General features: G+C 38.7%; 2 protein-coding genes across 3 annotated transcripts in view; both read right to left on the bottom strand.

Moving 5' to 3' along the window:
- Positions 1 to 275: 275 nt before the first annotated feature.
- On the bottom strand, positions 276 to 7851 carry BCAS2 (BCAS2 pre-mRNA processing factor). Its single transcript, XM_089514362.1, has 7 exons — positions 7746 to 7851; positions 7566 to 7658; positions 6216 to 6286; positions 5623 to 5784; positions 4646 to 4696; positions 3898 to 3978; positions 276 to 710 (listed from the first exon to the last, which is right to left on the bottom strand). Exons 1-7 carry the CDS (start codon positions 7836 to 7838, stop codon positions 584 to 586), a joined length of 678 nt encoding a protein of 225 aa, XP_089370488.1. The 5' UTR covers positions 7839 to 7851; the 3' UTR covers positions 276 to 583.
- Positions 7852 to 10501: 2650 nt separating this feature from the next.
- DENND2C (DENN domain containing 2C) overlaps positions 10502 to 14258 on the bottom strand; it is a 77030-nt gene continuing 73273 nt past the window's right edge. For both annotated transcript variants that reach the window (XM_089514359.1, XM_089514360.1), the window contains exon 19: positions 10502 to 13224. In XM_089514359.1, the coding sequence (XP_089370485.1) occupies positions 13193 to 13224 (32 nt within the window). In that variant the 3' untranslated portion in view covers positions 10502 to 13192. The remainder of the gene's footprint in view (positions 13225 to 14258) is intronic.

Here is a 14258-nt window from a genome sequence, read left to right as displayed (position 1 = left end):
ATTTATACTAATATAATTTTTTTTTATTAACTGGAACAAAAACTTTTGCTCTTACCATGCACATTTGTATGTAATACACACAACTGCAATTATAATTGTTTCTTAACCAACAGTCAATATAAAACACAAATTCATTCATCTTTTAAATATGACTTGATCTTTGCCTCGTATCACCTAATAGGTTGCATTCTGTATTACTTATAGTGGCAGTATAAATGTCACCATTAATTACTTTAAACTTAAAGCAATAAGACTCTTCCACTGTAGCATAGTACTTATCATATATAAGGTTGTTTATTTTTAGATATTTCAAAAAATGTACAAATGATCCTTTGTAAAAAAAAACCACAAAAACACAAAATCCCACACAATATTCATGCCATAAATCTGGGAGTGGAATAAAACTGTTTTAAGAAACTGTCTCTGCTCCTCATAATCAGTTTGTTCTACAGCAAAGCCAGCATCTAACACATATAGATGATGGCTTCTGTTTCACTATACACAGAGAGAAAGAAATTGAAATCTAAAGCCATGCATAGGCTTTAGGCAGTTTTGTGTTTGGCAGGAAAGGCTGAGGCTGGTCTTAGAAGTCCTGCTGGATGTTTTCTTTGTTTGCCTCGCCATGTTGCTGCTTAATTTGAGAAATTTCATTTTCCAGCTGTACAATAGTTCGTTCGATCTCATAATTTTTACTGACAAGAGACACCCAACTGGAGGAAAGGGGAAAAAAAGACAAAGAAAAAAATCAATGTAAACAACTGTTTCCTTAAAGCTATGGCTTTAACAACAGATCTACTCAACCACTGGCTGTAAGAAAGACAGAGGATCCATCATTCAATAGTGTGGACAGATTAAAAGGAGTATTAAAAGCAAATATAAGGGATACTAAAGATCCTGAAGAGGGAGAAAAATGCATAGAAGGTTTGGGAAAGGGGCAATATGTTGCAAAAAGCAAGGTAAATATTTAACATGAATATATATATATATGAATGTGCACAGAAAGGAATGAACGATGAGAAGGAAGCAGGAAGGACAGGTGATCGCCTCAAGACTATCACAGAGCCTTATTGAAGAAATTAATAGAATATGGTGAACATTCGGGTTTCCAAATAAATAAAGATAAGACCAAGATTCTGGCGATGCATATATTCGAAGACGAAAAATTAGAAATAGAAAGTAAATCCAGTTTTCAAATTGTGAAAAAAGTTAAATATTTAAAAAATATGGCTAACAACAAAAAATACGATTTATTTAAGAACAACTACGAATAAACTTGGATGGAAATCAAAAAAGTCTTACAGAGATGGGGCAAATTAGAACTCTCATGGCTTGGTAGAAAATCTATGATTAAAATGATGATATTGCCAATTATAGTTAACGACATTCCCTTTGCAAAATGGAATAAGGAAATCTCTAAATTTATCTGGAAAGCCAAGAAACCTAGAATTAAACTGAAACTACTACAAGATGTGAAAGAAAGAGGAGAACTAGCATTACCAGATTTCAAACTGTATGATTATGCTGCAACTCTAAACTGAACTCTAGACTGGATTCAACTAAAGAGAAGTAAAATCATAAACTTGGAAGAAGCTGGCCTAATTTATGGGTTATATGGATACTTATTCTACGATAAAATAAAAGTAAATAAGGAATTTAATAATCATCTTATAAGAAAATCAATATATCACGTACGGAGAAAAGTTAAAGAAAGATGGTTTACCAAAATCCCATTATAGGTATCTATAAATGAAGCCCTTTTCAAAAATGAGAAGTTATCATGTGAAAAATGGCTAACCTATGAAGATATAACCAAAACAGAAAACAATAAAAGAAGACTAAAAACAGAAGAACTATACACAGGGTATAATTCTAATTGGTTCTTATATAGAAGGATAAAGGAAAGATACAATCAAGATATGAAATTGTATGGAATTGAAAAAGGAGAAATAGAATTTGAAAAAATTATTAATATTATTAATAAAATTATTAAACAAGAAGGCAACAGAGAAATCGCTAAAATTTATCAACTACTTCTAAAACAAAACAAGAACTGGAACAAAAAAGTATTAAAAACTGTATGATTAAATGGGCGCAAGATTTGGGACAAAATATCCACCTCTCACAATGGGAAAAAACTGGACAAAAAGAATAAAGTACTCTAAGAACTATGCAGTGCAGGAAAATTTAATAAAGATGTAATTCAGATGGTATCTAACCCCAGATATAATTTCAAAAATGTCAGACAACCACCAAAACAGATGCTGGAAATGCAAGGCTGAAATTGGAACTATGCTACATTGTTGGTGGAAATGCAAAAAAGTAAATAAAATTTGGACAGAAATACACCAGATATTACAAAATATTTTCAAGACTAATATAAATAAAGATCCAAAGATGTTTTTATTAAATATGATTGAGGATGAAGACCTAGAAAGATAATATGGAAAATTAATATTTTATATGATATGTGCTGCTACATTATTGCTGTCCTTGATGTGGAAAACAGAACAAATCCCAGATATAGACATGTGGATATAAAAATGTATGATTATATGGAAATAGACAGACTGACTTGCTATATAACTAAGAGACTGATAAAATAATTTGAACAAGAATGGAAACCATGGATAAATTATCTGAATGAAGAAAAAGGAACATATACTAGTATTATTTTTAATTAATTTCTGAATTAGATGAATTCACTTGGTAACAGATAGTAACGTGTAGAATAAAATGAATTAGGAAAGGTTTTACTAAGATTGAAAAGAAGAATGAAATGTTATTTGATGTGCAAGAAATATACATGTGAAGAATAAAAAATGTAATGATAATAGAAAGTGACAATATATTAAAGCGATAAGTACGGAATTGACAGAGATAAAAGGAAGGAACAAAAATGTAAATATGTAAATTTAAATAGGAGTTTAATATTATGTATCATAGCAAAATGTATTTTATTATATAAAAATTTAATAAAAATATAATAATAATAATAATAATGACTATCACAGAGCCAATGAAGATCAGAAGTGGAAAACTATGCAGAGCAAGTGACTTAAATCTTGTTCCTCATTTATTCTTATGCTAAAGACTCATGCATTTTTGCCTAAGCTTTTCTGCAGATGTCTGCCTCTGTTTCTCACTAAGATTCAGAAGAGTTATTTCCTACAGCTGGCTTCATGTTGAATGTTGTTTCAAGACTTGTATACCACTGTTGGATTCAATATTTATTTCACAGATATATATATTTTGCAAGTAAAGATATGTCTTTGGTGTATTCATTATAATTAGTATTACAGTTTACCTAGTGTTCCCCCCCTTGGTAGTTATACTGTAAACCTTCTGCTCGTTTTGGTTTTCTAGTACTAGACTATACAGACCAGGACAGACCAGTATATAGCCCAGTATTTCTCATTAGGCCACCTAGACATATTTTAATATGTGTATGATGCCTACAACTACAACTGTTTGGAGTCAGAGCAGAATATGTTCTTAATTATGCACTCTAATGTGTCAGTTCAAACTACCTTAACTCTGCGTGGCTACTACAGAAAGCATAATAACACAAGTTTAAAAATTTTTTTCCCTAGTTTAAGAACTTCCACACATTAACTCATTATAGAATTTTAAAAATTATTTCTTGAATTTTATTTTTGCAGCCCGCAGAAATAGCACTGCATTACTGAATAATATATATATTTTCTACGATAACACACAAAAGGATCAGTTCTGCAATGATACTGCCTTCAATCCTCTTTCTACAGTTGGAACCATATCACAACAGAGCAGCCGTGTCAAGGAAAATGTCTTAATGCATCTAATGTCAGCAACAGTCACTCTTATTGAGGAGGTTATAAGGACAGAATCAATTTGCAGTGTTAAGCTATATATACTCACGTGGATTCCATCTCCCGAAGTTTAGCACCTGCAGTGAGCTGCATGTTCTTCCGCTGCCAGTTAAGGTCCTGAATGTGTTTTCTGGAACAAAAATGCAACACAGTGAAGAATCACATCTAGCAGGTGTAGGGAACCAGGTGCCTGTCAGTTGTCCCCTTTCTGCTCTGCTTTGACTAACCCTCATACCCAAAACCATGTTGAAAACAAATATGTTTTGTTATCTACTGGGCAAACTACAAAAGTTTGATTTAATCAGATGAAAGTGAAATGCATATGTTTGGTAGGTAGAATACAAGCCAGGGTTGGGGAGTTTCTAACCAGTAGAAGGCCAGAATTTGACCTGCACCTCCTAACAAGGCAGAACATTTAAGAAATAGCTTAGCACACATCACAATAAACCAGGGTTGAGAAGTGTAGTTCAGCAACTTCAGCACAATTCCTACTGCTGAAATAAACCAACCATCTCACATTATCTGAAAATGAAGTGCCCAAATAAAAGTAAACCATTAATACTAAAATGCTATGTATATATGCAAAACTCAAGATGTACAGATTTTACTAGAATACAGATTCCAGTCTGAAAAGACTGGTTTGCATTTAGACCCTAATTCTTTCAATTCAAGCATAGGAGTCCAAACAAGAGGCTGATTACATTAGTCTCAAAGGTGCTACAAGATCTCTCTACACACTGATTCTACAGACTAACATGGCTATATCTTTGAATTCTACCATAAAAGGATGGGCTTACCTCAAACTCTGTAGCTCTTTTTGTGCCTGTTCAATCATATGAACTAAATGCCTGCAAAAGAAAGTGCTGAATTAAAAAAAAACTATTCAGATATTACAAAGAAGTAAAAAAAGGTTGATATACATTCTCTCATATAGGGCCTTGCTAGTCAAGCAAAGTCAGGCTTTGTGCTTAATTTTCCTGTTTAACTGAATTGTATTTCTCTTTGTACCCCAAAATAAATATAAGAATCCATTACCAATCTTGGAAATGCACAAGTAGCATGTAATAGTCATATTAAAGTTTAAGTTTCTAGTTAAATTTTGCCATCCATTAATTTGTAATAATAATGTTCCTTTAACATAAAGCCAAATAAACATATAGTCAAATAAACATAAAGTCAAATCATTTTATGCAAGTGAAAGGCATTAATCACAAAAATCAATGTTTTAATGGGAAATAACTAGCATTTATGTCATTTTTCTCTTCCCCGCAACTCTCCCCTCCACAGGACTTGTGTTCTCACAACTGTGAACTGAAACTTCCTAGCCTAAAAATATTCAAATCGTGCATAAAACAAATTTTCAACTTTTAAAATAAAACAGCATACTTCTACTTTACTTGCAGATATGAGCCTCTAACAAACAAATTCAGTAAAAAATATCCGACACATTCTATTATATAGCCAAGCCAGATAGTACTCCTTATGAAATGGCCTTCTATACTGTTTTATCATTTGTCACACGGGTAGCACTTCACGATAAAATACTAATCCAACTAACGACAATAATACATGGATGCAGAAAAGATAACTACAACATCTAAAACTGGAAACAATTATACAGCTGGGGTGGGAGTCATGTAGTCCTCCAAATGTTGTTTGATTGCAATTCCCAGCATTCTTCAACTTTGGCTATCCTGGATACAGGTCCTGGCAGCTGCAGAACACTTGCCTTCCAAACCTTTCAAGAAATGACTGGAGACCATAAAAAACGTACTCATTATATACTTTCCACGCATTGCAGCCGTACTGAGACATCAACTCCAAATTCTCAATTCGGACTGCCTGGTGCTCCAGCTGAGCCATAGAATTATTGACACATTCTTGCCATGCTGTGATGTCATTCTTCTGCCCAGAGGAGGGTGCAGGCAGCTCGTACCTGAAGTGAAAACAAGAACAACTGCCCTTAAACAAGAACACTGGTGGCTGGGGGGTTAACATATTTACTGCACTAACCCCAATCATGACTTGTTTTTATAAGCAAAAAATATTGTTGTCAGTTTTGTCCAATAATTCTGCAAGAGCTAAATGATATTTAAAATAATTGGAGGCTATTCCTAATTGCACAACTATCACCCAGAGTCTGCTATCTTCAACATTATTAGCCTTAAGCAGATCTAAAAACTTCCTGAAGGCACAACCCCCCTACAGATTAGTCTTATTTCAGTAGAGTTGACTGCCATCATGAGGCCAGAACTGGAATGTTGCCTTTTTAATACTTCTTAGGGGCTATATACTGCACCTTGGATCTCTCAGGATGTCACTTTAGCGTGGATGGTGCAATTTACTTCAAAAGAACTCTGCACTTACCTCTTCATACTCAGCAGTTCTATGGGCTGTCGGGCTGCAAGACGCTCAAACTCATTCCTCATTATTTCAGTCTGTGAATCAAATTTGCAGGGAATTAGTTGTGGCCGTGAAGATGATGGACAGAAGATTCTAATCATGATCACTTACAAAATCCTGGAGCACCATTTCTCCAAACATCTGCTAGCGAAGGTACATGTTCTAGAACAGATGAAGACCTCAGTCCTACACTCAAAAAGATTTGCTTTAGCATGGCCTTCCCACTGAGGAACCCATCTTGTTCTCATGGCTGCTTTACCTTCCTTACTGGAAGGAAAGTCTACCTCTTCTCACTTTCCTGCCCTCCAGTGTGGCATTACTGCAGGCAAAGCCTAAAAACACTGCATCGCCCTCTACAGAGCCTCATCTGAACGTCCAAAGACACTTCTTGCCCATTTTCATTTAAACTGAGCCGACAGACATCATGGCTTCAGTATAAAGCCATTTCCCCATTCCCTAACTTCCACAACCTACTCCCAATCTTCCTTTTGGAATACCTTGTCCGGTTAAGAGATAATGTACATGTCTGTATCCCTTTGTTGACCAAATAACAGTATTAAACTATTATGGAGTTGAGATTTTTCCTAGCTACCTTCATTTATTTTTAACACGGACAAAAGTGACCCAGATTTGAAAGCATGAAGCACCTGAAGTGGGGAAGTTTTACTGCCTCTCTATATTGTAATTCATCCAATGCTTAACTAAGCTCTGATGCATTTATGTTCTCCCAGCAGAGGTTGACCGGAAGGAGGTAAAAGCCAAATTCATCAGACGCAATTCAACTAAAGCCTTGATAACTGCCCTGGCCCAGTGCTAGGGAAGCCTAAGAACTGTAGTTTATTGTGGCCGTAGAGCTCTTATAAAGGAGCTAGATGTCCCCCAGAACTACAATTCCCAGAATTCCCCAGCACTCAGCCAGGGCAATGAAAGGGGTCCCAAACTGGCTTGTTTCTGCAGTGTGTTGTGGAGCTCCGTGTGACATGACTTCCCATAAACTGCCTCTGAGGCCTATGGGGTCTGGCTGTGGGCTGCTCTTTCGCACATCTCCTTCTGGCCACGCTTGAGCCTTTTCTTCGGGCCCCTCAACGGCCTCCCTTTTGAGCAGGACTTTCACACAGAGAAGCGCCGTTGGCCTTTCCTTTGGGAATGCCCTGCACTGCAGCTCGGCGTTTGCAGGGGCGCTTCCAGCTTCCAGCTTCCAGTCCAGGAGGAAGGCAGGACTGAGCAGCCTGGGCTTTAGATCTACAGAGGTGCTTTTGAGGCCCGTGTGTGAGAGAGAGTGTTTGTCCTCCTTCGGGGCCAAAGCTGGCTCACCTCGAAGGCGCTGTAGTCGGGGGCAGGCAGGTAGCTGAGGTAGTTCTTGGTGGGCCGGTACCGCCGCGTCTCCTCCTCCACCAGCGCCGCCGCCTGAAACACACAAGAGCCAGCTCAGCCTCCCTCCCCCGAGGCACCACAGCCGACAGCCCCAGACAGGCCTTCCCTTCCCCCGCTCACCGCCTCCCGGACTCCCGGCGCCTCATAGCCCTGGTCGAAGTAGGGCAGCGCGTCCACCGCCACCTCGCCCGCCACTAGGCCCGGCCCCGACATCGCCCGCTCCAGCCCCAGCCCCAGCCCCAGCCCAAAGGGAGAACTGCGCCTGCGCCGGCCGGGCCTTCGACACTGCGCCTGCGCAAACCCACGGCTGCCCCCTACGGGCCTCCAGTGGGAAAGCACCGTCGTTGATTTGGTTATCGAAATACGTACACGCTTCTTTGAAATGAACCGGAAATAACAACCACCACTGAGAGAAACACCTCTCTAGGAATCTCCAGGTCCTCCGGTGCAACTCTATGGCCCACATCTGCCAGGTGTCGATCACAGAATCATGCCAGAGGGCCAAAAACGCGTTTTCTCCAAGAACCTTTAGGCCCTCCATCACAGCTCTATGGCCAGCTATGGTTCCTAGAGAGAACATACAGTATTAATCGAAACCACAAATAATCAAATCCACAAACATCAAAGCTACAAGTATGAAGGGCCAGTTGTATAGTGCAGTAATCTATATCATACAACACTGTTACACAACACTGTTAATGGCACTATTATTCCACTTTATGGCTGCCTCCTGTGGAATCCTGCGTTTTGTAGTTATACAATGATGATGATGATGATGATGATGATGATGATGATGATGATGATGATGATGATGATGATGATGATGATGATGTTGAAGGCTTTCATGGCCGGCATTCATAATATTTTGTGGGTTTTTTGGGCTATGTGGCCATGTTCTAGAAGAGTTTATTCCTGACATTTTGCCAACAGTGAAACGTCAGGAATAAACTCTTCTAGAACATGGCCACGTAGCCCAAAAAACCCACAAAATACTATTATTATTATTATTATTATTTGGAGGAGCATTTATAATCCTCAGCCACAGATCCTTTAAGCCTCACTAAACTACAAACCCCAGAATTCCACTGGCAGCAGCCATAGCAGTTAAAGTGGAATAATAGTACTAAGCGTTTTGCTTTACGCAAGGAAACTCAAGTTTAAAAGCAGCCGCATACCAGCCTGAAGTTGTACATGAAAGACAATGCAAAATCAAGTCTTTTAAGCCTGCCAGTCCCCTCTGTGATAGAAATATTTCATTCCTTTTGTCCTCAACCAACCGCGGAAGTGAAAAGTCAAACTTGAGGGTGGGAGTCTAGAACAATCCATTTAAAATTCCCCTGATACTGGCACACACAGGCCTAGCTCTCACTGAAATTCCTCCCGAAATCTACCATAGAAACTCCCCAGTCACTTGCAGATTGGTGGGAAGGCCATTCCAGCCAACTTGACCATTGTTGTTTGGTCTATTGTACACATCAAAGCATCCACATAAATCATATTTTAAGAATATTTTTTCTTCAGCGGCATCAAATCCAGCATTGCTTTGCAAAAAAAGTCTCAGGGTTTAAGGACACTGAGCAGGACTCCTTAGATGGTAAATGTTTTGGATTGCATCAGAACCACATAGGAGTTTATCACACGGGACGAATTTCTCTTAATTTCGAATGAAAAGAAAGTGGGGCCAGAATGCCTTCACGTAAATTCATTAGTTCAGCAAATTTACGTGAATTCGAATTGCGTTCGAACTGACTTCCCATTGCCCGAAATTGCGTGTGGTAGTCTATCACACAATAATGTTAAACCCCATGATTGCGTTCGGATTGCCATTGGATTATACTTCCAATTTCCCTTGTCTGATAAACTCCATAGCGAAATTTACAACCCCAAGGAACCGTCAACATGTTCAATAGTCTAGCCCTGGTTTATGTTATCAGGGATAGGCAAGTCAAGGTTAGAGTAGAAAGAAAACATATTCCACCAGTTTTCTTGGGCCACCTGATAAGATGTTAACAGCCACAATTTGGAAAGCCATGCTGTAGGCACAGAAAAAGAAATGGCTTGAAGTCAAGAAAATGTGTAACTTCAATTCCTGATTTGAGTGGTTGTTACTGGTGATTTTGAAATATTTAAAGGTAGGACAGATTTCTTTACACACTGAGATGCCAAGCAGTTTTTTCATCAGTAAGGTCAATGATGGCCTGTGGTCTAAACAGACTACTGGGAGCTAATGAGAGTGTTCTTGTTCTTTGTGTTGAAACAGTGTCTGGAAAGTTATGGCCATAAAACTACAGACAACCAGTCAAGGTAACACACTTCTGTCCGCCAGGACTGTGCATGACATGGACTAAAATATCCCACACAAACTAAGGCTTCCAGATATTAGTCCACTGCCTCCCCTTAGTGTTCAAGTTATATTTCCAATATAACGTAAGGATTTATAGCTTAGTGTTATAATGTTAATGTCCTGGGATGCGGTGGCTTAGTGGTTAAGATGCCAATTCTGACAATTGGAAGATCAGAAGGTTGGCAGTTTGAGGCCCAGGTACCACATGATGGGGCGAGCTCCTGTCCCAGCTTCTGCCAACCTAGCAGTCTGAAAGCATGCAAAGGCAAGTAGATAAATGGGTACCACTTCAGTGGGAAGGTAACAGTCATACTGGCTACATGACCACAGAGTTGTCTTTGACAACACTAGCTCTTCAGCTTAGTAAAGAGAGATGAGTACCACCCCCTACAGTCAGACATGACTAGGTAATCTTGTCAAGGGAAAATATTTACCTTTAATGATTGATAACCCCACTCCTGCCCTGATGTCACAGCTGGGCCTTTTTGGGAGACCAAAGGTGTAGAGACCACTGACTTTCAGGACCAAGGAATAATACTGTGCACAAAACTCAGTACATTTTATTTGAACTAGTTTCTGAAGGAACTTGGTTTGTTCTGTTAACTGTACATAAAGTTTTGGTTTCATCTGCATACCACAGAATATGGCTTTATCCAGAAAGAATGAAACAGGCTGTATAAAACACAAAGGAATTATACAAGAAAAAGACAAGCACTGACCAGAAGTACACATGGTATGAGGGAACATGTCTTCGTCAAAATGAAGGGAGTGTGGAACAGCGGGACTAAAACTATGAAGATTACCATAAGTTACACATCATAGGCTGTGTAAACTAACCCGAAGGAGGGCCTGAATAACAGAACCACATGGCCATTAAGGTGCTTCTTCATGCTCTTCTGATCAAGTGCAATTGTTCAAGTGCTAATACATATTTTTAAATCTCTGACTTAGAACTTGCTTTCTCAAGAATCTGTCTATGGGAGAGCATCAGCAGAAGACATTCAAAAACAAAACTGCAGTAACAAGCTAGGTCAATTATTTTAAACTACACCGAATTATTTCATTAAGGTCCCACATGTTACAGTGTGAAGCTAGGCAGGCTTACTCAGAATTAATGATCATTGAATTTGTGGTATTTACTCTTTGCTTAAGGCTAAAATCCTAGAAACACTTTCTTGGGAGTAAATCCCACTGGATTAAGAGAGCCTTAGCTCTCAGCAAATCTACATAGGGATGAGTTGTTGGTTTTGCATAATTATATCTAGAAAGCACATCTTTTCTTCATCTCCTGGAACATCCTTTGCCCCAAGGTTTTGCCAGTTCTTTCTGCCTGAAACACTGTAAACACAGATGGAAGTTCAGACTGTACACAGAAACTTCAACTCATGGTGAAATTTCACAAATTTCTAGGGTGCTATCCTCATAACATTTTTAAAAATGTTTTCTCCTCTTGGTCTAGTCCATTTTATGTTTTGTAAGGATTATTCCTAATCTCTCCCCAGCACAAGCAGTACTTTTCAGATATAGGCACTTTACCTGTAATCACATGGACACCAAATCCAATTTTCAACAAAACTAAGAAGCCAATTTGGTTGTATTGCAGAGAAAGATCAATCCTGTATATCAGTACTCTGCACATCAAAGCTTCAAAGTAAACCCTCTTCTTGGGGCAATTTTTACTCATTCCAAGACTGAGCATCAGTTCAATGTATTACACCTGCATCTATTTGTTACATGTAAACATACAGTAAAGTTCCAATGGAGAACAGATCCACAAAAGCAACTGGAATAGTCCAGCAAGAACAATGTTGTGCATCATATTTGACTAAATATGTCACATAGGTATTTGCCATTTTAAAACAATTCCTTCAAACAGTGTACAAACCACTGAAGCAAAGATCAGAAGGGGGTGCATTGGTTTCTTCCCTGTGATGGTAGCTACCAAAAGGAATGAATATTTCTTAAAAGCAGGTAATATTAGGCATAGGTTTAGATAAGAAAGTATTTGTAATGAATGATGTAACAAATGTTCAACTATGGCAACTGAGTGGTACGATGCATCCAGAAAGAACTAGAGTTGCCCCTCCATTTTTGTGGGGGATCCCTTCCGGACCCCCTGCGGAAATGAAAAATTGCAAATATTCAAGCCCCATTGGCTTGAATGGCCGTACGTTCCTGTGCATGCACCATTTTGTCCCTTGGGACAAAATGACCAAGGGATGCGAATAGACCAAGGGATGTGAATAGCAAGACCGCAAACGCCAAGGGACAAGTGTATTTCTAATTCATTCAGGTTTCACAGCAAAATACTGTTGTAAGAAACTCACTTGATTTTTTTCTCAATGTTTTCACGTTAAACTAAATCACCTCATTTTAGTTCTGCACTTAAAAAAAAGATGTTCCTTCCCCATTGGGAACAAACTGCATTTTCCTGACAAAGTAAACACAACTCTTGTGTGAGGTATATCCCATGATGTAGTAGAGACGATCTTGTAAAAAGTCAGAAAATATGTATATTCAAAACAGATAACAAAGGCCAAGTCTTACATTATAAAAAAAGGAGAGCAAACAAAGGTATGTTCTTATTTTGATTTCTGTATCCACAAAATATACAGCTTTGTAACATAGCACTAAAATAGTTGCTGAGACAGTTAATGGGAACACCTAGGCCAATACACCAGAGAGAACTTTACAGGATTGTAGATAAGGATGGACGAACTTCAACAAGTTTGCCTTTCCAGTTTTAGGGAATATTTTCTTGTGCAAAGAATCTCTGTACTGCTGTATGACAGTTGCTGAAATCTTTTTCTCTTTCTAGGCACATTCTTCTTTTTAAAAGTTATCAACTTAGCTCTTGGATTGCTTTAAGCTTTTTTTAAAAAAACAACAACTCTCAAACAGTGGTTGAAGTGAGAAAGTCTGTAGGCCAAGCAGCATAAAAAAGGATTTAGTTCAGACACTTAACCAAGTTACTCTTTGCAGACCAGTTTTACAACTGGAAACCCAGTTTCTCCCAGTAATACTCCAGTAGGACCAGACAAAGTAAAGAACAGTAATTCCACTCAGATTTGGTGCACTTCGTTTTCCAGTCTCTTGAAACTAATCTTGTACTGAATCCCAGAAATCTGATCTGATACCACAATGTTAGGCAATGAAATGCCACTGTGTCATGGCAGACTGGGAACTGAAAGCCACACTTAGCAGCTATTCCACAGTTGTCTTCTTACTTCTTTTGAAGAAACTTCATTTTGCTACCTGAAAATGTATAAAAGAAAGATTTATAAGGTCTCAAGTCTCAAAACAAAATATAGTCACTTGTGATTTCATCTGTAAATTATTGTATTTCAAACAGTTCTAACACAGCCTCTAATAATAATAATTTTTTTAAAATCTCAACTAGTAAGTAGTGGAATGTGTTATCCTGTGAAAGGACCTGGCTGGTTGGCTGGAATGCTCCACACTGCAATATTTTGTTACAGGCCCTACTTATTCCCTTGAATAGCAAACCCAAGTACAGTTAGTTGCTCCCTACACCAAATTAGCCAAACTAGGGCTCCTGAGAAACAAAATGCAATATGAGGGAGAGCAGCTGAAGCATTATTTTTGCAAAGTACAAAACAACTGCAAATGCCCTCAAAGCTCAACAGGGATTGAACATTTGCCATAGCACCAAGGAGCCACAGAATGCTGGGCATCAGCTGGAAAACAAAACTAGAGAGGGCAGGTGGAGGATTCACTGCAACAGTTTGCAGATGCTAAAAGTTAGGTGATGTACCATCCTATGCATGGTTATTAGAAAAAAGTCCCATGATGTTCATGGGGATTTATCTCCATATTAAGTGCATTGGACCACAGACTTTGTTATTTGGTATAAAAGGGAGTATAAAGTACTCTTCAAGAAAGAAGAGGTTGAAAGGGGAAAGAGATGAGCCCTGACAGTCACACTGGTGAGTCTTTGTGAAGGTATAATTGAGAATTGAATAGTAAGTATTTTTAGGACACGACTTTTCCTTTAATCCTAGGCCCTTGACAGACAGGCAAAAAGTGCCGGCTTCTGGGTGGCGTCAGGGCTGATCTTCCCCATGCACAACGCCCTAATGCTGCCACCAGGGTGCCATTTTGGCGTGTGCCAGTCCACATGGTGCACACCACGATGACACACCTCTGGTGCTGCATCCAAACGGCACAATGCCAAAGGGGCGTCATTGCACTGCGCGGCAGCTATGGCACCCCTTCAAGGGCACAAAAAGGAGCCGTTTTTTCCAGTTCCTTTTTGTGCTCTGCGGAGG

This window comes from Sceloporus occidentalis, unplaced genomic scaffold (genome assembly GCF_023333645.1).
Source record: "Sceloporus occidentalis isolate IW3139 unplaced genomic scaffold, rSceOcc1.0.p SCAF_3, whole genome shotgun sequence".
Taxonomy (NCBI): Eukaryota; Metazoa; Chordata; class Lepidosauria; order Squamata; family Phrynosomatidae; genus Sceloporus; species Sceloporus occidentalis.
The sequence above is the reverse complement of the archived record's forward strand: the minus strand, read 5'-3'. Positions and strand labels throughout refer to the sequence as shown.